Consider the following 26,328-nt stretch of genomic DNA (forward strand, 5'->3'; position numbering starts at 1 on the left):
AGAGAGCAGTTTGTTATTGGCCTTTCAGTGTGTGTCATCAGCCGGGGAGCTGGGCGTTTGTGTGATTACCAGCATTCTCTCAAGTGCAGCTGCTCGGCCGAGTAACACTTCTTTATAACATGGGAGTTGAGCTGCCACTTCTCTGCTATGTGTTTCACTCGCTTATAGCTGGAGATAATAGATGCCCTATGGTGAGTAGCCTTATATACAGCACAACATCCCCTCATTTTGTTTCCCCTCATCTTACATTGTTGTTTTCTGCTCCCACCTCTATATTATCCATAATACATTTCCCTGATTTTACATTTATCTGGATTTTACACCATTTTTTTCTGGTCCCCTGAAAAAACGTAAAATATATCAGTGATAGTTCAGTTATATAACAGTTGCCAATATGTATGCAAGCCAGCATCATATTAACTAATAAGAATATTATTGACTGTCACTCAGTGTCCCTGTGAATAGGATAGTGATGGAAGGTGAATGGAGGAGAAATGGATAAACAATCCATCTGGTATCTGGTGAAAGCCCAGTAGAATACAGTAGAACCCCCACTGTTTTTCTTGGAACCAGAAAAAAATGGTGTAAAATCCGGGAATTGTATTATGCATAATGTATTGGTGGGAGAGTAAAACAACAATGTAAAATGAGGGGAAACTAAAAATCAGGGGGTGTAAAATGGGGGTTCTACTGTAGTTAGTCCTGATCTAAAACTCATTGCCTGCGTACGTTACAGAAGTGCAGATTCAGCAAGTGAAGTATACCAGGATGCTGGGAGTTGTACAGCAGCAGCTGGAGGTTACAGAATCGGCTATTATATTCCATATTGATTTTCTGCGGCTTTCTTGTCAAAGTTGTGAGCACTTTCTGATGAATGCAAATGATTTTATGTATCGTTATTTTGTTATTATGATGACGGTAACCGGACGAACTGTAAGAGAGTACATTTGTGCCACACACCATCTCTTCAGTAATTAAACCTGCAGCTTGTTTTTTTTGGGGTAAATACGAGAACTAAATCGTTACACAAGCGAGTCATTTGTGGGTGGTTTTGCATATCTCTTGGAATCCTGGCATTCAGTTGACCACACAGGGCGTTGGTGGATTTCCAGCTGTTGTTGATCTAAACTCTCTGGGGACAGGTGGACGTTCGCAAGGTTATCCTTACTAGAAAGTCACAGTTTGTTACTAAGAGTGCAAGGTTTAAAAGTTTTCAGTTAATACCTGTTGGACAAGCAATGGAACAATTCAGCCCGTTTTATCTAAATGTGTAAATTCTCGGTGGTTTCCTGTGCCAGATGAGCTGCACTTTCCACCCTTTTTCCACCCAGACCCGCTGGGAATTAATGGTTTGGTTAGATGGTGCATATGTCAAATTTCACTGATCACATTAGAAATTCAACTTTGGGCATCCACATTGAATTTCATTTGTGCAGAACTAATTGCTGAAGTTTCTAACATGAAAGAGTTGCCCGTCAGTTTGACTGAATCTTTTCTGCTTTTCTTGAAATGTTGAAAATGGTTTTCAGACTGCCATGAATGGCATTTGAATCCCAGTTGATCGTCCTATGTAAGAATAAAACCCATTGTATTCTACAGAGTTTATCTATCTATACCTGGGCCTTTTTGCCATATTCATCTTGAATAGTTTTCCCTAAACATCAGTTATATGAACTGTAGTAATATTTCTGAAGCAAACACAATTTATTTTACTAGTGTAGGGTAAAGCTATATATATTTAAAGTTATACAACATACTTGCATTCTTTTTGTGTTACTTTTCCTTTAAGTGTGAGTTACAAACAGCTGCACAAGTGCAGCAGCCCTGCGAGAGTGACATTCTCTTTTCTCAGTCTGTTGCAGTTAGGTCTTACAGATGTCAATGGAGATACGTTGGCATGTTTGGGCTACATAAAAATCTGGCATTCAAGGCATATGAAATTGCTCCTTTTGCAGCCTGAGATCTTGTGCTTTTTATATGGTGACTTCTGATAACGTCATAAATAACAATAGAGGGTACCTTATCCTCTGTATAATGCAACTCTCTGCAGTTGAGCTGTCCATATACACCATGCTGCCTAACCAACTGAGTGTGTATGGACAGTTAGTAGGGAGGTTGATTGATAATCCTTCATCCAGGATGGAAGATAACTGTCAGCCGGAAAGAGGGCAACTCCTCTTCACTTCCTGTTGCTCTGGTGATTCAGTCAGGCAGCCAAAATGAAGGGGACAATAGAAATATGGCCGTACATGTGTATGGCCCGTTGCACGGTATCCGTTCATTCTGCCTGCAGTTTGTCACTTGCTTTTATATCTCTATGTGTGCAAATTCTGTATTATAAAAAAAGAATAATAAAAACTCGTTTGCATATGTACTAATGAATGTCATACCACAGCAGCTGTTCATATAAGCAGCGGACTGCTGAGCAAAATGGGTATTTCACATCTTTAAAGGAGACATATTGTGTGAAAAACAAGAATGTTTCAGTGAATTATACTTCTAAATATAGAAGGAAATGCTGAGAAAAGTAGTTTTTCGGGTTGATTTATTGAAAATGTCTGCAAAAAGCTTACTAGTCCTGCCCATCTGTTCCACTTCCTGCTTTCCCAGGCTGTTCAGGGAGCCAGGGGCCCTCAACACACTGCTCTGTAGGATAGGAACCAATCAGCAGCTAGACTGACCTGAAAGGGAATTGAAGCCAGTCTTTGCTTTTGTGACAGTGATTGGCTATCCTCCTGCTACTGTGCTTGTAGCAGGGACACACCCTCCTCATTTGAATAACAAACAGGGACCATAGCAGATCTATAGGGAGCTCCAATAAAGGAGCCATGACTATAATATACATTTTTAGCCCAGAGTAAAAACCAGCACCATATATGATTCATTATTGCCTACCATAGGCAATAATATGTAGGTCTCGTTAAATCAAGTTGGTGCAGTGGATTTTTGAAAGGTAAAGGCTAATTGGCACTGGTTTGCTAATTAGTTACATTGTGTTTATTTGTAGAGCAATGATTTCAATTTTTTTTTCTCTTTCTGAACTGTGCATACTAATGGAAAGCTGCAGACAGTAGTAACACACTGTACTGTACACCATGCCCACAACAACGGTTAGCCCCCTACTTGCTGAACTTACATTCACATTTAGGGTGATAGCACACGTGGAGATAAGTCGCCCATGATAAGTCTGTTCTACCATGGGCGACCAGGTAGACCCCCTCCCTCCTCCCCCAGGCTAACTACCCCCCTGGCGAAATGCCCCATACTCTATACTTACCCCCTCGGCGCAGATTCTTCCAGCGGAGTTCCACGCATCCATCTTCTGCATCCTCTGTAAGCTGACTGGGAGATCTGCAATTTCTGTGTAATGCTGCGCGTGCACAGTTGTCGCAAACCAGAAAACTGCTCCAACTGTGCACGCGCAGCAATACCCATCTCCCAGTCATCTTACAGAGGACGCAGAAGATGGATGCGTGCAACTCCGCTGGAAGAATCTGCGCCAAAGGGGTAAGTATGGGGTAGTAAGTCTGGGGGGAGGAGGGAGGGGGGGTCTACCTGGGGTGGGGGGTATGGTTTTCTATTCCCCACAGGTTCAATTCTCCTTTAAGCTTAGGGATCATAATAAATTATCAAAACAGCAAAAGTCAAATAATATCTGCCTGAAGCCGATACAGCAAGACCGATTAATAATCAGAATATGCAGACTGCACTGGGTCTGCGGATACAAATCTCTACACGGTCGTCGGCTGCTCTGCAGGGAAACAAACAGCTGCTTGAGTTCTGGGAAGTAAAGCTGGCCATAGATGTTGAGATTTTTAAAAGATACGATCATCATCCTTAGACCACAATTATCTCGAAACGATCGTACTAATTGTCCATCAACTAAAAAGACCAATTTGCCAGGAAAACAAAGGGGAGCTGCCTGCGTGTCCCTGCAAACATAGGTAGATTGCACTGGGACTGATAAAGATTTTTTAACCTGGCCGATCAATTTCCTGACAGATGTCGGCCTAAAAATCTTAAGATGTACGATCGTTCGAATCTCACTAACTTCACGATAATTTTGAAGGATTGGTTGGACTTCGGTAAAATCGGTCGTTCGGCAAGAAAAATCTTTGCGTCTATGGGGAGCTTAAGGTGGGTGGGGGAGCTCCCCCCTGCTGTTTGAAAGTATGACTGTTTCCCTGCAAAACAGTTAGGCGCCACCTGAAGTTTCATATCTGCAGCAGTCAGAGCAAATTAAACGAAGGGGAAATTTCACTCCCTACAGTCAGGTTTCTTTTAAAAACGGTAGACATTTTTTAATTAAAGTATATTGGAAATAGATTTCTTTTTCATTAAAGAAAGTAAAAATTGGATTTTATTTTTTTGCCTTGAAAAAACTATTTTCATTTTGGAGCAGTTTTCCTTTAATTCATGCTTGTAAACCGTGCAGCCCAGATATGCCGCTAACCCCTCCTATGTGTGCCTCTGGATCTTGTGATTTTCAGGCATTAACCATGGTGCATTCATAAGAGGTGACAAGCTTTTGTTTGTGGTTATACAAGCAGCCATCATGCTACTGCTATCATTATTACAGTTGTTTCCTTTGCTTACATGGAACGAACCTGCTTGCTTTTGTATTATATGCTCTTCTTCCCATATTACATTCTGTATGAACCAAACATTTGTTACACGTTACTGTTAAACCAGAAAACATTGTGTTTAATTCATACCAGTAGTTGGTGTTGGTGTTCTTTCTGGTATAGCTATGTTATACCCAGAATGCCCGGGACCTGGGATTTTCTCCATACCTAAAGTCTACTAGAAAATCATGTAAACATTAAATAAACCCAATTGGCTGGTTTTGCTTCCAATAAGGATTAATTATATCTTAGTTGGGATCAAGTACAAGGCACCGTTTTATTATTACAGAGAAAAAGGAAATCATTTTTTAAAATTTGTATTATTTGGATACAGTTGTGTCTATTGGAGACTGCCTTTGTATAATTCAGAGCTTTCTGTATACCGGGTTTCCAGATAATGGATCCCACATCTGTACATAAGTTTGTTTTATAATCTGTACATTTTGTATGCCAGAAATGACATCACTGAGCACTGATTATAACAAATGACACCACCAAGGACAGTTTATTGGCATATAATTTACAGGATATTCATGGCTCCTGTGTATAAGATATATATTTTTTTCCATTTGCACAACACATACCTTTGTTACATATCTGTATTTATTCAGTGGCAGCTGCTGTTATACTTACCATGGCTGGATTCTCTTAGACTGCAATAGTGCCATATATATAGGTTTATTTACATATGACTTGTTCTAGTAGTGTGGGAATATATAGCTGGCACAACATCCATACTTATAATTAAGTCTGCTTCAGGTGTGTGTGAGTAAAGTTCTGTACTCGCTATGGTCTTTGTAACCGAGCCCCATAACAGACAAGGATTTAGGAGCAGAACTGCGTAACATCCTAATTGCTCAGTAAATATTGAACTTCTCTTGAAACATATGTTATATATCCAAGTTGACACAGGTCCCTTTGCTGCATTAAGTCAAACAAGGAAAAACCAAGGCACTTTAACTTCTGAAGGTTTAATACATGAACTGGAACTATGCATCTATGGGATCCATTCTTTGGAAACCCTTTATCATTACATATTGGTAAAAGACCAACAATACTGTGCTTGTACAATAAATAGGTGTATACATTAAACATACAAGAATACGTACAGAAACAACCAATGGCAGAAGTAAAAATGGCCCTGCCCAAAAGTACTTACTATCCTTTTATACAGAAAGCTCCAAAATACAGGGTAACCATTTGCACAAAATCCATTTTAAAGGGGATGTTCACCTTCCACCACTGTTCAGTTGATTTCAGATAGACTTTTTCCAATTACTTCCTATATTTTATGTATATTTTGTGTGACCAGTATTCTAATATTGAAGTGTAAGCGGCTCTGACAGGGGGTTCACGGACTCCCTCAACTGTTCTAAGTTGATACATTTAGTTGATACATTTCTTATCTTTGTCCCTGAGCAGAATCCCTGCCTTTCATTAAACGGGAACCCCACACAAACATAACTTAAACTTTTTGAAAAGTAAACATAATTTAAAGCAACTTTGCTATATACATCAATTAAATATTGTGCAGACTTTTCAGGATTTTTAATGGTTTGGAACTGTTCCCTAAGCCTAGCCCCCTGCTCTCTTGCTGATCTGTCTGACTACTTTGCTGAGCTGGCTGACTACTGTTACTTTGTCCTCAGCCTGCTTCCTCCAAACCCCACAATTCCCTGCACACGTGATTTCAATAAGGAACAGAACATCACTGTGCAATGCATTGTGGGTTATGTAGTTCCTGCATGCTGTCTGTAAGCTGTGGAGAAGTTGTTACAATTTGTAACATCAGTGTTTAGTCCCTCCTTCCCTGTCAGGATTTCAAATGATGCAGAAGGAGAAGAACTGTTAAACAGCTGGATTTCACCACAGAAGATGGCATTTATTCATACTTTTTCAACCGATAATTGTGATGTGTTTATTAGGGGTTTCTGTGTTATTTGAGCCTCTTTATCAAATTTTGATTTGGAAGCCGGAGTTCCCCTTTTAAAGGCAGCTGTTAGAATTGATACAATAGTTGCTAATACTCCAGAGATACTGCTGAGAAATGTATCAACTAAATGTTGCAAAACAGTTTAGAATCTGCACCTGAATTACTGAGCTGCCAGACTGAAACCACAGAGACAGGAACATTCAACTTTAAACTTAGATTTTGGAAAAAGGGTAAAAAAATGGAAAGTAATTAAAAAAAAAAGTCTTAATTTCTGAAGAACAATCTGGACACAACTCAACAAAGTTTTTGGAAGGTGAAAAACCTTTAAGTAAATCATTTTAATTTAAAACTGATTTCCTTTTACACTGTAATAATAAAACAGTTCCTTGTACCAAGCTGCATGGATTCATATTGGTGGCATAACAATCCTTTTGGGTTTATTTAATATGTTATTGTTTTTTTTATCAGACTTCAGGTATGGCGAACCAAATAATGGAAAGATCTTTAACTGGAAAACCCCAGGTCCCGAGCATTCTGGATAATTGATCCTATACGTGGTTATAACCTAACTGGATTATGGGGCATTGCACCACATTGGATAGGGTGCCCCCTAAAGTATTGTCAGGATACGAAATCTATTACTACAGCTTTAATAGCTGCCTGGCCAACCTTGGCCCAAATTTATGGAGCAAATTTGCACCTAGGCAGTAACCGATAGCAACCAGTTGAACAACACTCCAAGTAGCAGTGATAACCAGTGTGTCATTGTTATCAGAGTGGCCAATGAATGTCACTGATAAGGGTAAGGGCACATGCTAAGATTCGGGGAGATTTAGTCGCTGAGGTGTTTCGGGTGACTAAACTCCTCAAACTGCCTTCCCATCGGCTAGAATCGTTGGCGTAATGGCACTTGGAGCGATTCGTTTTCCGAAGTTGCCTTTGCGAGGAAACCAGATGACTGCGGAAAACAAAGAGCTCCACGTGTGTCTCTGACCTAAAGGGAAGCCAGAAATCTCCACTGTATGTACACATGGCCTCTCCCATATTGTATTGTGTTTCTTTCCTGCTCACGTTAATAAGTACAAGTTCTTATTCTTCCAATATACAATGTTTTTGTCTGTCCCCCACATACTTTGGATTGATTGAGGGTATGTGTAAAATGTAGGTAGGATGAGATAAATTATCACCACCATTATGTATTTATAATGTTGCTTAAAGGGGTTGTTCACCTTTTAACTAACTTTTAGTATGATGTAGAGAGTGATATTCTGACACAATTGGCAAATTGGTTTTCATTTTTGTATCATTTTGTTAGTTATTTAACTTTTTATTAAGCAGCTCTCCAGTTTGTAATTTCAGCAATCTGGTTGCTAAGGTCCAGAAGGATCCTAGCAACCATGCATTGATTTAAATAAGAGACTGGGATATGAATAGGAGAGGCCTGAATAGAAACAAGAGTAGCAATAACAATAATTATGTAGTCTTAGGGCTAGTCCACACGGGGAGATAGGCACGCGTTTGCGGTCGCGGCGACAAAGCGCCGCGCCAGTCGCCGCGACCGGCGCAGGCGACAGTTTTGTATGGGCGCCTATGTAAAAACGCCTGTGCTAACCACACGAGGCGATGCGCTTTTCAACAGTCGCCTGAAAAAGCCTGGCGAGGCATTTTCAGGCGACTGTTGAAAAGCGCATCGCCTCGTGTGGTTAGCACAGGCGTTTTTACATAGGCGCCCATACAAAACTGTCGCCTGCGCCGGTCGCGGCGACTGGCGCGGCGCTTTGTCGCCGCGACCGCAAACGCGTGCCTATCTCCCCGTGTGGAATAGCCCTTAAAGAGCATTTGTTTTTTTAGATGGATCAGTGACCCCCATTTGAAAGCTGGAAAGTGTCAGAAGAAAGAGGCAAATAAATCAAAAAGTATAAAAAAGAAAAAATGAAGGCCAATTGAAAAGTTGCTAAGAATTAGCCATTCTATAACATACCAAAAGTTAACTTAGAGGTTAACCACCCCTTTTATGTACATGTAGGATATGTAATGTGCCACCAGCGTATGTGTAGGATAGGTTTGTGTTTGTTCCAGTTGATGAAATGGTTTTGTAGGATGTAATCCCTTGCTTGTATGTGAGTGTGCAGGCCTCAAATTCCCCTGAAATGTTTCATTGCCATAGGCTTGCTCGCTATCTCTGCTATCATCTTTTATCTCAGTGTTTTTAGCAAAGCAGAGCAGCAGTCAATTATTGCCATTTTTATGTATACACTGCTTGATGTAAGATTTTCTGCAGTTTCAGAAGTATATATACAGTATGCATCTTCTGTTATCAAGTATCACTGCTGATATCACCACTGTGTTAAATGGGACCAACTGCAATTTTGATAATAATGTTGTGTCTGCTGCAATTGATGACATAATGGGCTTAGTTACAAAGGCACTTGCAAATTAAAAATAAAAACCTACATTATGCCATTTACAAAGGTACTTGTATCTATACACTTCTATATACTGTGGCTCACACCAAAATATTAGTTACTTCTAGGGTTACCACCTTTTGTTCTATATTACTTGCCTGTGGGTGAGTGGCTGAGGAGCTGGTGCAGGGTTCCAAGTACAGGGCATCCAATATGATTCTGGCAAAAACACTGCAATGTGGGTCAAATACATGGCTATTTGCTTTCATTTTAGCACTTGCGTATGTAAATAAACCCTGTTATGAGCCAAAAGCAAATTGACACTAAAAGCAATGACATTGCACCGTGCCCTAATCCACCCACTCCTTGCCAGACACTCCTGCCTCTCTTTTCCTTTGTTCAACTTACTTATAGAAAGTTATAGCTTTCAATAAATAAGTCTTCTTCTTTATTTCCTGATATATATGAGCATATCTATTTCTTACCTGTCCCAGCCCTATAGCCTAAGGATTTGTTTCCACAGTAAAGCTGGGCCTATGTCTGTGTGCGTGCTTGTATAAGTGTCTGTGTGCGTGCTTGTATTAATGTCTGTGTGTGCTTGTATTAATGTCTGTGTGTGTGCTTGTATTGTCTGTGTGTGTGTGTGCTTGTATTAATGTCTGTGTGTGTGCTTGTATTGTCTGTGTGTGTGCTTGTATTAATGTCTGTGTGTGTGCTTGTATTAATGTCTGTGTGTGTGCTTGTATTAATGTCTGTGTGTGTGCTTGTATTAATGTCTGCGTGTGCTTGTATTAATGTCTGCGTGTGCTTGTATTAATGTGTGTGCTTGTATTAATATCTGTGTGTGCTTGTATTAATGTCTGTGTGTGCTTGTATTAATGTCTGCGTGTGTGCTTGTATTAATGTGTGTGTGTGCTTGTATTAATGTCTGCGTGTGTGCTTGTATTAATGTGTGTGTGTGTGTGCTTGTATTAATGTCTGCGTGTGCTTGTATTAATGTGTGTGTGTGTGCTTGTATTAATGTCTGCGTGTGTGCTTGTATTAATGTGTGTGCTTGTATTAATGTGTGCGTGTGTGTGTGTGTGTGTGTGTGTGTGCTTGTATTAATGTCTGTGTGTACTTGTATTAATGTCTGTGTGTGTGCTTGTATTAATGTCTGTGTGTGTGCTTGTATTAATGTGTGTGTGCTTGTATTAATGTGTGTGTGTGCGTGCTTGTATTAATGTCTGTGTGTGCTTGTATTAATGTGTGTGTGCTTGTATTAATGTGTGTGTGCTTGTATTAATGTGTGTGTGCTTGTAATAATGTCTGCGTGTGCTTGTATTAATGTCTGTGTGTGTGTGTGCTTGTATTAATGTCTGTGTGTGTGCTTGTATTAATGTGTGTGTGTGCGTGCTTGTATTAATGTGAGTGTGCTTGTATAAATGTCTGTGTGTGCTTGTATAATGTGTGTGTGTGTGTGCTTGTATTAATGTGTGTGTGCTTGTATTAATGTGTGTGTGCTTGTATTAATGTCTGTGCGTGTGCTTGTATTAATGTGTGTGTGCTTGTATTAATGTGTGTGTGCTTGTATTAATGTCTGTGTGTGTGTGCTTGTATTAATGTCTGCGTGTGCTTGTATTAATGTCTGTGTGTGTGTGCTTGTATTAATGTCTGCGTGTGCTTGTATTAATGTCTGTGTGTGCTTGTATTAATGTCTGTGTGTGCTTGTATTAATGTCTGTGTGTGCTTGTATTAATGTCTGTGTGTGCTTGTATTAATGTCTGCGTGTGCTTGTATTAATGTCTGTGTGTGCTTGTATTAATGTCTGTGTGTGCTTGTATTAATGTCTGCGTGTGCTTGTATTAATGTCTGCGTGTGCTTGTATTAATGTCTGCGTGTGCTTGTATTAATGTCTGCGTGTGCTTGTATTAATGTCTGCGTGTGCTTGTATTAATGTCTGCGTCTGTGCTTGTATTAATGTCTGCGTCTGTGCTTGTATTAATGTCTGCGCCTGTGCTTGTATTAATGTCTGCGTGTGTGCTTGTATTAATGTCTGCGTGTGTGCTTGTATTAATGTCTGCGCGTGTGCTTGTATTAATGTCTGCGTGTGCTTGTATTAATGTCTGCGTGTGCTTGTATTAATGTCTGTGTGTGTGTGCTTGTATTAATGTCTGCGCGTGTGCTTGTATTAATGTCTGCGTGTGCTTGTATTAATGTCTGCGTGTGCTTGTATTAATGTCTGCGCGTGTGCTTGTATTAATGTCTGCGCGTGTGCTTGTATTAATGTCTGCGCGTGTGCTTGTATTAATGTCTGCGTGTGCTTGTATTAATGTCTGCGTGTGTGCTTGTATTAATGTCTGCGTGTGCTTGTATTAATGTCTGCGTGTGCTTGTATTAATGTCTGCGTGTGCTTGTATTAATGTCTGCGTGTGCTTGTATTAATGTCTGTGTGCGTGTGCTTGTATTAATGTCTGCGTGTGCTTGTATTAATGTCTGCGTGTGCTTGTATTAATGTCTGCGTGTGCTTGTATTAATGTCTGTGTGTGTGCTTGTATTAATGTCTGCGTGCGCTTGTATTAATGTCTGTGTGTGTGTGCTTGTATTAATGTCTGCGTGTGCTTGTATTAATGTCTGTGTGTGTGCTTGTATTAATGTCTGCGTGCGCTTGTATTAATGTGTGTGTGTCCTTGTATTAAAGTTTTTGTGAGGTTTAAAGCATTCATATATTAAAACAGAATCTTTTAAATGGTTGTACAGGTATGGGACCTGTTCTCCAGAAACACGTAATCCAGAAATCTCTGAATTATGGGAAGGCCATCATTTTATCCAAATAATTCAAATGTTTTTCTTTTTCTCTGTAATAATAAAACAGTAGCTTGATCCCAACCAAGATATAAATGATCCTTATTCGAGGCAAAACCAGCCTATTTGGTTTATTTAATGTTTACATGATTTTCTAGTAGACTTAAGGTATGAAGATCCAAATTATGGAAAGATCCATTATCTGGAATGTATATACCAGGAAACAATATGTTGATGTAAATATTACACATTGTTTTAGGTGTAGATCTTTTTCATTTGTGACAGTGTCTCTTTGGTTGCTCTCAATGTTAATGCAGTGCCAATAAGAGACCACTCTCATTTTTCCCTGATATTAAGCTAATGAAAATGCAAATATTTAATGTAGACATGATTCCATTTTCTTGTTCTTGGAATAGGCTACTTTTTTTTTCACCTGAAAGGGAGGAGGGTCATTTCACATAAATAATAAATATCTGCACTAATGAGTTTGGTTTCAGGTGCTTTCCCGCTAGCTAAAATCCTCCAGAGAAATAAACTGCCACCAGACTTTCAGGCTTATTGGTCACAACTCTCTATTTACTTTTTTGCAAAGTCCCTTGAGTGCAACAGCTTTCTTTTGTGTGTGTATGTATGTGTATATACAGTTAGGCCCATACATTTTTGGACAGAGACAACTTTTTTCTAATTTTGGTTCTGTACATTACCACAATGAATTTTAAATAAATCAACTCAGATGCAGTTCAACTGAAATGAAGTGATTGTGTTAAAAAAAGGCTTTAGTTCCTCACATTTTTATGCAATCATTTTGTTCAACCCACTGAATTAAAGCTGAAAGTCTGTATTTCAACTGCATCTGAGTTGTTTCATTTAAAATTCATTGTGGTAATGTACAGAACCAAAATTAGAAAAAAGTTGTTTCCTTTATATGGAAGCTCCATTTTAGCACTGTTTTGCACGTTTGCAGTCTTTGATGCAGCACATTATTTATTTAAATATGTTTCTCTTCTAGTGCATTGAACAATGTCTGAGAACTCGAGCGACAGCGAGTCATCATGTGGCTGGACAATTATTAACCATGAGGTATTCTATTGAGAACTTATAATTAAATATACCATTTTCTACCTTACGGAGTTTATTGATGCCAGGCAGTGTGCAGTTGTATGGTTCAATAATAGAATTATTCCAGCTCTGACTTGGTAGCACTTTTAGAATAATTCAAATGCACTTTTTTACGACACATAATGAAAAGTGAGGTATTGGTTCAAGCACACAAGCTTTTTGGTTTGCTATCCATCGCTTTACAGTTCAGATGAACACATCTAATCTAGGATTTCAGTGTTGTGGATCATGTATTTTTTTGTCTAACTACTGGGGGGGGGCACATACAAAGCTCGGAATAATAACTTCCCTGACACTTGGATGCTTTTGGCTTACATCCAGTTAAGTTTCAGGCAGTTTATACTTTATCTCGCTACCACCTGCCTGTTGGTAAATGATTACATTGGCAGCTATGTTTGTGTTTATGATGAGAGTCAAGTTTTTACTGAATATTTATTGTGTGTACATATTTTCCCTATATTAGGGTTCAGATGTAGAGACGCTACACCCTCAGAATGGTGAGCCATACTATGATCTTGCATCAGTGCTACAGTCACACAGTGGGGAGGTGACCAGTGTCCTCGCTCTGGAGCAAGCCACAGATTGTGTGCAAGAGCCAAAGTATGAAGGGCTGGAGGATCAGAACGGTAGGTGGCCAAGCTTGCTCACAATGTGCACATATCACTGTAACAGAAGCCAGTGAGCAGCTATTTTTGTCACTTTCTCTAACAGGTACCAGTGAAGGTGCTGTAGCTTGTGTAGAGAGCCAGCTGCTTGCTAAGGAGGAAACCCATCCCGCTCCTGAGGTACAACATGTTCCGTTTCCTGTGGGTTTCAGCATATGTTGTTTTGCTCTCTCAGGAAAGACTGAGTGCAACAGCTGCTGCTTTATTTCAGCCTCCTGCTCTCTTTTTTTTATATTTCAACCGCGTTCTGCTTCACCTTCATTTTCGGTGTTTTCACAGTAACTTCCTTTACATCTGATCAGAGTCTTCTTTATGTCTCCTGTCTGTGCTGAAACATTAAAGGGATTGTTCACCTTTAAATTAACTTTTAATATGATGTAGAGAATGATACTCTGGGTAAATTTGCAATTGGCTTTCATTTTTTATTATTTATGTTTTTCGAGTTATTTTGTGTTTTTTAGCTTTTTATTCAGCAGTTTGCAATTTCAGCAATCTGGTTGCAAGTTCCAAATTACCCGAGCAACCATGCATTCATTTGATTAAGAGACTGGAATATGAATAGTAGAGGGCCTGAATAGAAAGATGAGTAATAAAAATTTGCAATTATAATACATGTGTAGCCTTACAGAGCATTTGTTTTTTTAGATGGGATCAGTGAGCCCTATTTGAAAGCTGGAATGAGTCACAAGAATGCAATTAATTAAAAAAAACTATAAAAAATAAATAATGAAGACTAATTGAAAAGTTGCTTCGAATTAACCATTCTATAACATACAAAATGTTAATGTAAAGGTGAACCAACCCTTTAAGAGCACAAAGTAATTTTAACTTGCAGTTTTGTTTGTATGTGTGGCCCAATGAACCCATATTTTGACTTCTATTGAGGTATTAGTGTCTTAGTTTGCACTCACTCTTGCTGTGATACAGGTATTAGCTGGGCAGAGGATCCCTCTACATAGTGCATTGTATTATCTAGACTAGTGATTCCCAACCAGTAGCTCTTGAGCAACATGTTGCTCTCCATACCTTGGATGTTGCTCCCAGTGACCTCAAAGCAGCTACTTATTTTTTAATTCCTGGCTTGGAGGCAAGTTTTCACTGCATAAAAACCATGTGCACTGCCCAACAGAGCCTCAATGTAGGTTGACAATCCACATAGGGGTTACTAAATGGGCAATCACAGCCCTTATTTGGCACTCCAGGAACATTTATCATGCATGTGTTGCTCCTCAACTCCTTTTACTTCTGAATGTTGTTCTAAAGGTTGGGGATCCCTGATCTAGGCCATGTCTGTACCCCAAGGTACTTACAAATACAAGTTTAATTCTTTTCATATTCTTTGCACTGGCGTTTATGACTATTAAAACAAGATATCTGATTAAAAGCCCTGTAAAAAACACAAGAGACACTGTAGGAGCTGCAGTCTTAAGTTGACCTAACAGGTAAGCTGCAAATTGGGACTGTTTTGGCAGTGTATCTGCCCTGATATGGGCCTACCCCCATCAGCCATATATCTATTGATTCGTTTGGAAAATCCCATCGGGAGGGGACCACATTGGTGCATAGATGTTGTCTTTTCCCAACAGGCCTGCATAGCCCCCCTAGTACCTCTGGTGTTGGCCCTAGGCCCTGCACGAGGATGGCAAAATCAGGCCCAGATCTGCCAGCCTCAAATACAGTAGAACCCCCATTTTATGTTTTTCAGGGGACCAATGGTGTAAAATCAGGGAAATGTAAAATCAGAGAAATGTATTATACTTAATATATAGGTGGGACCACAAAATATAAAATCAGGGGATGTAAAATTGAGGTTCCACTATACAAATACCGCTTTCAATTGCAATTATATTTACTAGTAACTTTATATTTTAATTAAAAATGCTTCATGTACATTGAAGAGTTCCTTAAAATTTTCATAACTATGCAAAATGATTTTTTCAGTATTTTGGGTAATTCCCTTTTAACGGCATTGCTGCAAATAAAACCAACCTTCTCTGCGTTCTCATCTAGATAAGCAACAATACCTTGGAGCAGATCACCTTATACATCTGTTAGGACATAGGACATGGTATTTTGGCTCACATATTTTTCAGTGTCTCAAACGAATGGGGGGCTAAAGCCTGAAATACGTAGTTTTTATATTAAAATGAGACGTGCAGTAAAATACAATCAGCCTAAAATCAGTACAGGTATGGGACCTGTTATCCAGAACACTCTGGACCTGGGGTTTTCCGGATAACGGATCTTTGCGTAATTTGGATCTTCATACCTTAAGTCTACTAGAAAATCATGTTAACATTAAATAAACCCAATAAGCTGGTTTTGCTTCCAATAAGGATTAATTATATCTTAGTTGGGATCAAGTACAAGCTACTGTTTTATTATTACAGAGAAAAAGGAAATCATTTTTAAAAATTTGGATTATTTCATTATAATGGAGTCTATGGGAGACGGCCATTCTGTAATTCGTCACTTTCTGGATAACGGGTTTCCAGATAACAGATCCCATACCTATATTACAAATTTTTGGATGAGTTTCTGGGTAATTCATACTATAAGTCTAAGATGTTACCCATGTTTGCATCACCAGTTTTATATTACATTGCTTGTCTCCCTTACAGAAATCAAGGCAAATGTCTTGTACACATAAATAAATAAGGCAGCTACACACGATACTTGTTGTGTCACACTGGGTAACTTTGTGTATCACTTCCCATTGATGTCAATGAGAGTAGCCCTGTACTCACAATGCTGTGTTAATAGAGGCTTTGGTAGGCACACTTTACTGCCTTTATCCGTTATTGGTTGCTTTGTGTGTACAGTGCTACGGAATATGTTGGCACTTTATAAATAGCCATTAATAATAATAATAATAAAACAAACAAGAATACAATAGCAATTTATATGCCTGTACATGTGTCTAAGTAAAAACCACTAAACACAATCTCCACGGCAAATATACTTGAGTCTCACTAATTTGAATCTCGCTTTCTTTGTTTTGCTTTATATGAATATGTGCAGAATAGCTACTCGCACCTTTCACCCCTTTTAGCAGTGTGTGATGCTGCAATTGTAGCATCAAGTATTCCAGACTGGGTATCCGTGTTACTACACTGTATTGTTTGAGGCTGTTTGTACAATTTAAATTCAAGCTGAGTTATTCCTTTAAGTTAATTGTTATTGTTAAACAGGAATCATTGCTCCATGGTGTCTCTGCGGAACTGGAAGATGTTCCCCCAGATGAACTACATTGTCAGGAGAAAGGGGACCCATTGGCAGATGGTCAGTGTGAGGCTGCAAGTGATGACTCCGATATTGTTACCTTGGAAGTTGAAGCTATTGGAGCTTTGGAGGAAGAAACCTCCTTGGAAGAACAAGTTGAGGACACTGGTGATGTTAATATGAGTTCTTCCTTCAGTAGCCAATATGCTTTTGGCAATCCAGATACTGGTAGGTGTTTTGATATTTGTGTCCTTGAGCTGTATTCTCCTTAAAGGGGAACTATCGCAAACATGAAAATGTAATATAAGCTTCAGCATACTGAAATAAGAAAATACAGTCAATTAAATATTCTGCATCGCTTCTGAAATAATCAAGTTTATGTTCACTATCCCTCTCTCAGCATTTGTTTCTCTTCATTCTCTCTTCATGCAGCAGTTGGGTGTCAGATAGTCACTGGACAGTTAGATCCAATACTTCTAATGTGGGGGGACCTTTCTTTCCTAGCAGAAGTATTAGAGCTCATTCAAATAACTGATTCCAATACAAAATGTAACAAAATAACTGCCTTTTGAACAACTCCTGCATGTAGAGAGAGACAGGATTTCTGGTGATTTTAATAGAGTGAGCTCTAATACATCTTCTAGGCAAAATGAACCCCACTATAAGATCTGTCAATGAATATCTGACACCAACTTCTGCATGAAGAGAGAATGAAGAGAAACAGATACTGGAATAGATAAAAGTGATTATTTCAGAAACCGTACCAATTTTTCAATTGATTGTATTTAGAAAGTTTCTTATTTCAATACGCTGAAGCTTATATTACATTTTCATTTTCGCAATAGTTCCCCTTTAAGGAAAGATGCCTTATATATGCCTTTTATGTTTTTATTCCCATTGCTGCCATTCTAGGGAATTTTGTTGCTAGGCTTATGCCTGGGATAGTAGTTTGTGCTCACCATACATTACGCAAAAGTTACAGTTACGATACTGACACTTCTAAACTAATGCTAGCATTGGACCTCGGACATAGAAATAAAAGGAAACTGTGAATTTTTGTGAATGCTTTAAAAGTGTGTCAAGGGGGTGGAACGTTCTATATTTCCAAGTTTATGATCTGGGTTCAGGCAGGAGCATCCTTTCCCTAGAAGTCACAGTCTATACAACAAAGGAAGGCCTACCCTCTGACACACTACAGAGTAGAAAGCAAATCCTGCATGAATGATTGAGGGGTCTGTACAAAACAACATGAAACAACATGAACGCTGTGCCATGGGGTATATTTATAATAATACAGATTTGTTTTCTGTAAAACAGATATACACAATTACATTCATCTAGTCAGTGACATTACTGACACCAGTATTTGAAAATAACTGCATTTGGGAACGTGGTAAAAATATGGTACCACAATAACCAGCCAAACTGTGAGTGGCTTTAACATTCCAGATTGATAAAGGAACTGTGATGTTCTGAAATGCTGTGGTTATCATTTTGCTTTGTAACCATTGTTATACCAAACCTCTATTTTTAACAAACTTTTTATGATGTTTCTTATTCAGTCTTCCATCCCCGAGCTACAGTTTCCTTTATCAGGGTGTCAGTTTGTACTGGGCACAAAGTGGATACCATGGAGGCAGTGAGGAAGAGTCCAAAGATGTAAGGGCATGGATCAGTGAGCTGAAAGAGCATGCATCTCTTGGGCTTCTTGTACATTGTGTTCTGAGCAGGTCACATATTATAACAGAATTTTACATATGTTACTCACATCAAAATAGGTAAAGCAGACACATCACCTTTTCCTTAGCCGGGTTTAGGCATCAACTGCTGCTTCAAATCAAAGAAATGTGCTTTTCTGCCACTGCCATCTGTTGCAGGGAAGCAACATGGCTGTCCTTCTGATCTGCAGGCTTTGTAATTAGAAGGCAGACATTCAGAATTACAGTTTCATTAGTGTCTGGGGCATCATCAGTGGTGCTTCCATAATAGTGCTACAGACCTTTGAACAGGAACAAAATGTTTGTGTCTGATCTGAAAAGTGCAGGTAACGGGTTTCTAGGGTTTCTTCATTCAAGCAAGTAGGTGGTATGTGGCACCATTCAGCTTGCCGAAACACCCCACATGTGCCTTAAAGGAATTGTTCAGTGCAAAAATAAAAACTGGGTAAATAGGCTGTGCAAAATAGAAAATGTTTTTAATATAGTTAGCCAAAAATATAAACAAAAAAAGCTGGAGTGACTGGATGTCTAACATAATAGCCAGAACACTACTTCCTGCTTTGCATCTCTTTTGGTTTCCACTGATTGGTTACCAGGCTGTAACCAATCAGTGACTTGAAGGGGGGCCACATGGGTCATAAATGTTTGCTTTTGAATCTGAGCTGAATTCTGAGCATCAATTGCAAATTCACTGAACATTTATGTCCCATGTGGCCCCCCTTAAAGTCTCCGACTAAAGGTGGCCATAGATGCACTGATAATATCGTATGAAACTAATTTTCATACAATATTCGGTGCATGTATGGTGGGACACAAGCGGACCAATATCTGCAGAAGACTTGGATATTAGTCAGCTTGTCGATTGGACTGGCTGGAAAATTTTGATTGGGCACATTTGAAGGCACCCGAACATCTGCCATTGTTGTGCTGAATCAGATACAGGTAGAATTCCATTGTTTCTATATCTGACGTTTCAGCTTTACATTAGTATAACAAACGATCTTTCCTGGAAATTGTAATGTCTATGGCCACCTTAACAGAGTTAGAGAGCTGAAAAGCAGGAAGTAGTGTTCTGTTATGTTAGACGTCGTCACTCCAGCCTTTATACATTACTTTTTTGGCTAACTAACTATATTAGATACATTTTTTATTTTGCACAACCTATCTATTTACCCAGTTTTTACTTTTACACTGAACTATTCCTTTAAGCCTAATGGTTATGTTTAGCAGCAGATTGCTGTATCTAGTAACCACATTCATAGTAATACAAAAGCAACACAGAAACTCCATTCAGTCAAATATATTGCAATGATATTTAAAACATTATTTTGGGGGTTATCTATGGAGCACTGTACAAAGCAGAACATAGCTGCTGAGCAAATTGCTGTGTGGATACATGCATGAATCTAGTTGCTGTCTATGTATGATTCTGTTCCAGGGGTCATAGTGACTGCACATTTGGCATCATACCTGTGTGGCTTAATAGTTTTGTATTTAACTGGTCTGCAAAGTGTGCCATGCTGAAACTACTAACAGGAATGGTTTAATACTACTGCTGGTTCTATGCACTACATTGCACCCATACAGACAATAACTTGCGACTAGTTCCCTTTTTGAAGTTTATTTCCAAGCATTCATTCAGTATTGCATGAGGGGTTATCATCACTGTGTGCCCAGAATATTCCTTCCCTGCAGTCCTGTGTAGAGGTTGTTAGACTATGTTGCCCTATGTGAAACCATTTTTCCATGGCTGTACAAACATTTTTTTCCCTCTAGTATTTGTATTAAACAAATGTAAACATTAGGTTTATTTAAAGCTTGTAAAACTGGTTTTATGTTGTGTTTATTTTTCCCTGCAATAGGTCATAGATTAGGGCACTTGAAATCAACATGTTACATCTGTTATGTGAATCTACAAAAAGATGACGAATTTTGCTTCTAAGTGCTTATTTACCAATGAGGGCAAGGTATAGAGTGTAAAAAAGTCACAAAGCACAATTTTTTCCCAGAAATTCACCTTGCGCCCTCACCCCATTACCAGTAGAGCAAAAATTGTTACGTGACTAAATGACGGAATCATGTAATAGTCAGCAGGTGGGTGATATACAACGTGGGTGCCTACATGTAAGTCCTTTGCTTGGCACAAGAAGTAGTAGCCAGTACACAAGGGAGGTGGTAAGTAGAGATCATCCCTAAAGGTGGCCATAGACGCAGAGATCCACTCGTTTGGCAACATCGCCAAACGAGTGGATCTTTCCCGATATGCCATTAACGAGCATGGCTATATGGGGGTAATCTGATTGTTCGGCCGTAAGGCCGAACGATCCGATTACGATGTGCAATGGGCTCCGGCGGGATCGGTCCGGTCAAAATCAAACCTGACCTATCGACCAAACGACCGATCTCCGCCGGACGAAAGCTGTCTCTCCACATGATCCGAAAATCGTGCAAATCCTCGATTCATACGATAGGATCTGTGTGTCTATGGCCTGCTTTAGCTTTGCACCTTCTGCTAGATATGCCATCAAAAGTGACAGTTGTGCAAAGGATGGGTGTAAGTACAAAGTACATGGTCCCTTATGTAGTATCAGGGTTTTAGATTTAAGCCATAAGTGGTTATTATCAAAGAACAAAGATTACAGGACATGACACTACTTAAACTTACTCCCTTGGTAAATAAGCTCTGTAAAGTCATGTGTGTTTTTGGTGTATGTTTCCTTTTCACTTAGCCCACGTTTAAACCTGGTTATTCTTCATAGCTTTTTATTTTTGCTTTGTTGCCTCTATCTCTCCAGTGCTGCTAATATATATTTTCTCTCTTAGTCTTTTCTTCCCAACATAGTGTTGATGAGTCCAGCAATGATGAAGCAAGTGATGATTCGGGTCCTTCCCTGCGGCGCCGGCGTTCAAAGCGTCCTGCATCGTCTCTATGTGAACCAGAGAATATCCCTCCTATACACCAGCCTGTTGCTCCTAAGCCTAGAGCACTCATTCAACTGGGCAGCCTGAACAAGTGCATTATTCTTGCTCTGGTCATAGCAACAAGCATGGGCTTTGGACATTTCTATGGTAAGTCCACGGTGAAATTGTTGATATACCCAACATGCAAAAAGCTTTGCCATTCAAAACAAGTTAATATGTATTTGTACTTTAAAATGGCAAATGGCTAATGCAACTCTTTGCTAAAATACTTTTTTAAATATTAAGAGATAGAACGTCATATATTTGGCTGTAGCATGTCTCTGGAATAGTGTTCTACCCAGAATTCAAAGGATTGTAGAGACCCCCAAATTTCCATGGCTGACACTTAGAGATGGTCATACACGCGCCGATAAAAGCTGCCGACAGACCGAGTTGGCAGCTCATTGGCCTGTGTGTGTGGCCCTCCGACAGGCTTCCCCGATCGATATCTGGTCGAAAGTTGGCCAGAAGTCGATTGGGCAGGGTTAAAAATTCCATTGGATCACAGAACGCATCTGTTCGTTATGACCCGATTGTTGGGCACTAGGGCACACGATCGGATCAGCCCATTATCTCCACCTTAAGGTGGGCATATCGGGGAGAGATCCACTCGTTTGGCGATCTCTCTTTGTTTGGGAACCTTTAATCCCTACAAACACAACCTACCACCTGCTTTTTATGTGTCATATCAGCTGAGTAAAGTAAATTAAGTGCTCACAGTTTGATCAGTGATCACACTAGGGCCTAGGCAATAAAACACCACGTCTGTTGCTGTGTTCTCGTTGGCTCCTGGGACAATTCCCTTTTCCTATTATTATTATCCAGGGGTTTGGAACAGGACTAAAGTGTTTACCTGCATCACATTCCAGTAAAGTTTTTGTGAAACCTGAAATGCTAGATCATAGAATCACTATCCTGTGGCACATTGGACTATTCCAGTAAATTTCTTTGCATGAATTAAGGCGTGTGAATGCTGTGTTATGATAGGCATGACTCCTGAAGAGAGAAAATTAAGTGTTTGACTTTGCTTTGCCTTTCTAAGGTACTGTTCAGATTCTGGAACGACAAAAGATGGTGGAGAAGATACACGATGATGAACTGAATGATATGAAGGATGACCTGTTCCAGTGCCAGAAGGACCAGGAAGCTACAATGGAGCAGATAGTGAGTGTAAAGTTGGAGTGCATGCAGTGCTTTTATGCTCCAGGTTTCAATTTTGCCATCAAACCAGGCGGAATCTTTGTACTTAAGGGATACTGTCATGGGAAAAAAAATTTATTTCAAAATGAATCAGTTAATAGTGCTGCTCCAGCAGAATTTTTTATATTCAATTTTGAAATCTGTCATGGGGCTAGACATTTTGTCAATTTCCCAGCTGTCCCTGGTCATGTGACTTGTGCCTGCACTTCAGGAGAGAAATGCTTTCTGGCAGGCTGCTGTTTTTCCTTCTCAATGTAACTGAATGTGTCTCAGTGGGACATGGGTTTTTACTATTGAGTGTTGTTCTTAGATCTACCAGGCAGCTGTTATCTTGTGTTAGGGAGCTGTTATCTGGTTACCTTCCCATTGTTCTTTTGTTTGGTTGCTGCTGATGAAAGGGAGGAGGGTGATATCACTCCAACTTGCAGTACAGCAGTAAAGAGTGATTGAAGTTTATCAGAGCACAAGTCACATGACTTGGGGCAGCAGACTTCTGCACTGAAATCTGTTTCTCAAAAGAAAAAACAGATTTGTTTATATTTAATTTTGAAATCTGACATGGGGCTAGACATATTGTCAGTTTCCCAGTTGCCCCCAGTCATGTGACTTGTGTTCTGATAAACTTCAGTCAATCTTTACTGCTGTACTGCAAGTTGGAGTGATATCACCCCTCCCCCCCCCCAGCAGCCTAACAACAGAACAATGGGACGGTAACCAGATAACAGCTCACTAACACAAGATAACAGCACCCAATAGTAAAGCCATGTCCCACTGAGACACATTCAGTTACATTGAGTAGGAGAGATAACAGCCTGCCAGAAAGCAGTTCCATTCTTAAGTGGAGGCACAAGTCACATGACTGGGGGCAGTTGGGATACTGACAATATGTCTAGCCCCGTGTCCGATTTCAAAATCAAATAGAAAAAAACCTGTTTGCTGTTTTGAGAATTGTATTTCAGTGCAGAATTCTGCTGGAGCAGCACTATTAACTGATGTGTTTTGAAAAAAACATGTTTTCCCATGACCGTATCCCTTTAATACCAGCTTATAGCTAGTATAATGCACTGGGCCGGGTACAGCATTGTGTGGATATATTCCCTTTATCTGCCTCTCTGCTTAGCATGTCAATGTACCTGAATCCAAGCGATGCTCAAGTTAATGTTCTGTGCTGCACGACTGCCACGTGCTGAGAAATAAAACATCTAGCATTATTATAAATGATCTGTTTGGATAAAGAGGGGGAGGGAGGCAACAAAATTAAGGTTTCTTTAATAGGTGTGAGAGCTTATACTCTTGCTGTTAAAACTTTTGTAGGAAGTAGTTGAGCAACTAACGGAAGACCTAGAAGAGAGACAAGATATGGTGTCATCTCTCAAGGGCCTAATGGATAAAATTACAAAAGAGAACCAGCTGCTTAGACAGAAACACACAGAGTTAAAGGTAACACAAGCTTTCTGTTTCTAGTACACTTGCATCTTAAATGTTCTTCTGTCCAATTCCTTATATAAATATGGGGGGAAGAGACGCTAGCAAGATTCATATACACACACACAGTGCTACAGGGGTTGCCATTCACTATATATAGCAGATTAACAGTATCCACCAGTGATGGGATTTCTACTGAATTATTTATCTTTGCATACAGTGTCAATGAGTGCTATTGAATTATTTAGAAAGCTGCATGTAAATAATTCAGAAGTTCTTGGCATGTTTCATCAGTAAAGGGACAATTATGGTTTGAAATACATGCAATCAAAAATTGATTACCTGCTGCACACTAAACATGAGGAAGATGAATGTGAAATAGGTACAATAATGCATGTTTAAGTAATCAAGGCACATCCATATAAATCCCATAACAGAGAAGGCACTCACCAACCATGTAAAATACCTGAGTGCGGAGTTATAGCTCAACACAAACTGTAGGAAAATCCAAAAAAACTTTTTGGTTGGGGGCCACTTAATTAACCATAATTTAATGTGCAGAAATAACAATATTTGCTGTTTGAACTGTTTCCAAGCATAGAAGAAAGCTGGAGCTGTCACTGTAATAATGGAAATTTCATTCAAGTTGTACAATTATCGATGGATTTTAAGATATCAATGAATTTCTCTTATTTTGTCAAAGCATCATCTTCCCATATAGTGTGGCACAAATAGGACAGAGTTTGGCCAGTATTACTGACAGTTACTAAATATTGCCTGTACATTGATTTTTGTTCTCTGTGCTTAAAGGAGGCAATTCTAATTAACTTTTATCTTTGTAACTGTAGATAGAAGCTGATGATCTTTCGACCAGTCTGACTACAACAGAGGTGGAGAAGAAGAATCTTGTGGTGGAAAACAAGCATCTACGGGAGTCGCTGGAGAAGGAGGAACAAGCCTTGTCTTCACTTCAAGAAGAGTTAAGGAAACTAAGAGAACAGATCAGAAATCTGGAAGAAAAGGGGAGAGGAGAGATCATGCTGTCTGAGAATCAGAAGCTAAAAGCACACTTGATAGAAGAGAAGCAGAAAGTGCGCAGCTTCCGTACTCAGAAGGAGAATCTCTTAACAGAAGCACAAAAACTGAGGAGTGAGCTGGACAACGAGAGGCAAATTACTGAAGCTTTAAAGGCACAGCTCGAGGAGATGAGTAACAGAGAGTCCCCTGAAGCAGAAAATAGCATGAACAAAAATCAAGAGATCCAGCATTTGAGGCAACGGCTTTATGATTTAGAAAATAAACTTAATTTTGAGCAACAAAGATCAGATTTATGGGAAAGGCTTTACGTTGAAACCAAAGAAGAAAAGGAGAAGCTGGAAACTGGAAGTATTCAGGACTCTAAAGAAAAAGAACAGTCCAAAAACAGCAAGGCAAGAGACAAATCAAAGAAGAAAGCAAAGGATACGTTCTTCAGTTCAGTCAAGGACACTTTCGATGCCATGAAAAATTCAACAAAAGAGTTTGTGCGGCATCACAAGGAGAAGATAAAACAGGCCAAAGAGGCCGTTAAGGAGAACCTGAAGAAGTTTTCCGATTCGGTTAAAACAACTTTCCGGCACTTTAAAGACTCTACCAAAAACATGTTTGACAAGAACCGTTATAAAAAATACACAGATAGGAGGAGGGAAGAGGCCAAGGAGGCAAACACTGTAAGACGTGAATATAATCCCAACACCCAAGAACATGGCCCTAAAAAGGCAACAGCCATTCCGAAAGACTTCAAGCACACACGAGATGCCTCAAGCACTGAAGAACAAAATACTGGAGAATCAGACACTGCTGCCAAGGAGAGCCGTGATCAGCACTCTACAAAGAAAGGCTGCTCTGGGGTGTTTGAATGCGCTCACCAAGAATCCATAAGTCTCTTCAATAAGGTACTGGATCCTGTGAGTGTGGAAGAATTTCATCATTTAATGCAGATTTACGTACAGGGACAAGTGGCCAACTTCCGACACTGGAAAGAACTTCAACAGTTCATCAATAGATTTTTCCATAATGGAGTTTTCATTCATGATCAGATGCTTTTTACGGATTTTGTGAACGATGTTGAGGATTACCTGGAGGACATGGAGGAATATCAGACGAAAAATGGCGGAGTCTTTGAAGACCTTGATGAATTTGTCTACAAACACTTCTTTGGCAATACCTACTCGAATACATTCGGACCAAGGTTGGTTTATTCTTCCACTGTTTGTATTGTTGTAGCTGGAT

At 39.5% G+C, this 26,328-nt stretch overlaps 1 protein-coding gene across 3 annotated transcripts in view; it reads left to right on the forward strand.

The window, feature by feature from the left end:
• ccpg1.L (cell cycle progression 1 L homeolog) overlaps positions 1-26,328 on the forward strand; it is a 28,573-nt gene that overhangs the window by 204 nt on the left and 2,041 nt on the right. Inside the window, exons 1-9 of one of the 3 annotated variants that reach the window (XM_018253058.2) lie at positions 46-191; positions 12,757-12,827; positions 13,330-13,492; positions 13,578-13,651; positions 16,723-16,981; positions 21,295-21,540; positions 22,475-22,596; positions 23,947-24,072; positions 24,906-26,287. In XM_018253058.2, coding sequence (XP_018108547.1) covers positions 12,768-12,827; positions 13,330-13,492; positions 13,578-13,651; positions 16,723-16,981; positions 21,295-21,540; positions 22,475-22,596; positions 23,947-24,072; positions 24,906-26,287 — 2,432 coding nt within the window. In that variant the 5' untranslated portion in view covers positions 46-191; positions 12,757-12,767. Of the gene's footprint in view, positions 1-45; positions 192-12,756; positions 12,828-13,329; positions 13,493-13,577; positions 13,652-16,722; positions 16,982-21,294; positions 21,541-22,474; positions 22,597-23,946; positions 24,073-24,905; positions 26,288-26,328 lie in introns of those variants that run through there. The other 2 variants (XM_018253057.2, XM_018253059.2) reach the window with 2 other exon arrangements.

Source organism: Xenopus laevis, chromosome 3L (genome assembly GCF_017654675.1).
Source record: "Xenopus laevis strain J_2021 chromosome 3L, Xenopus_laevis_v10.1, whole genome shotgun sequence".
NCBI lineage: Eukaryota > Metazoa > Chordata > Amphibia > Anura > Pipidae > Xenopus > Xenopus laevis.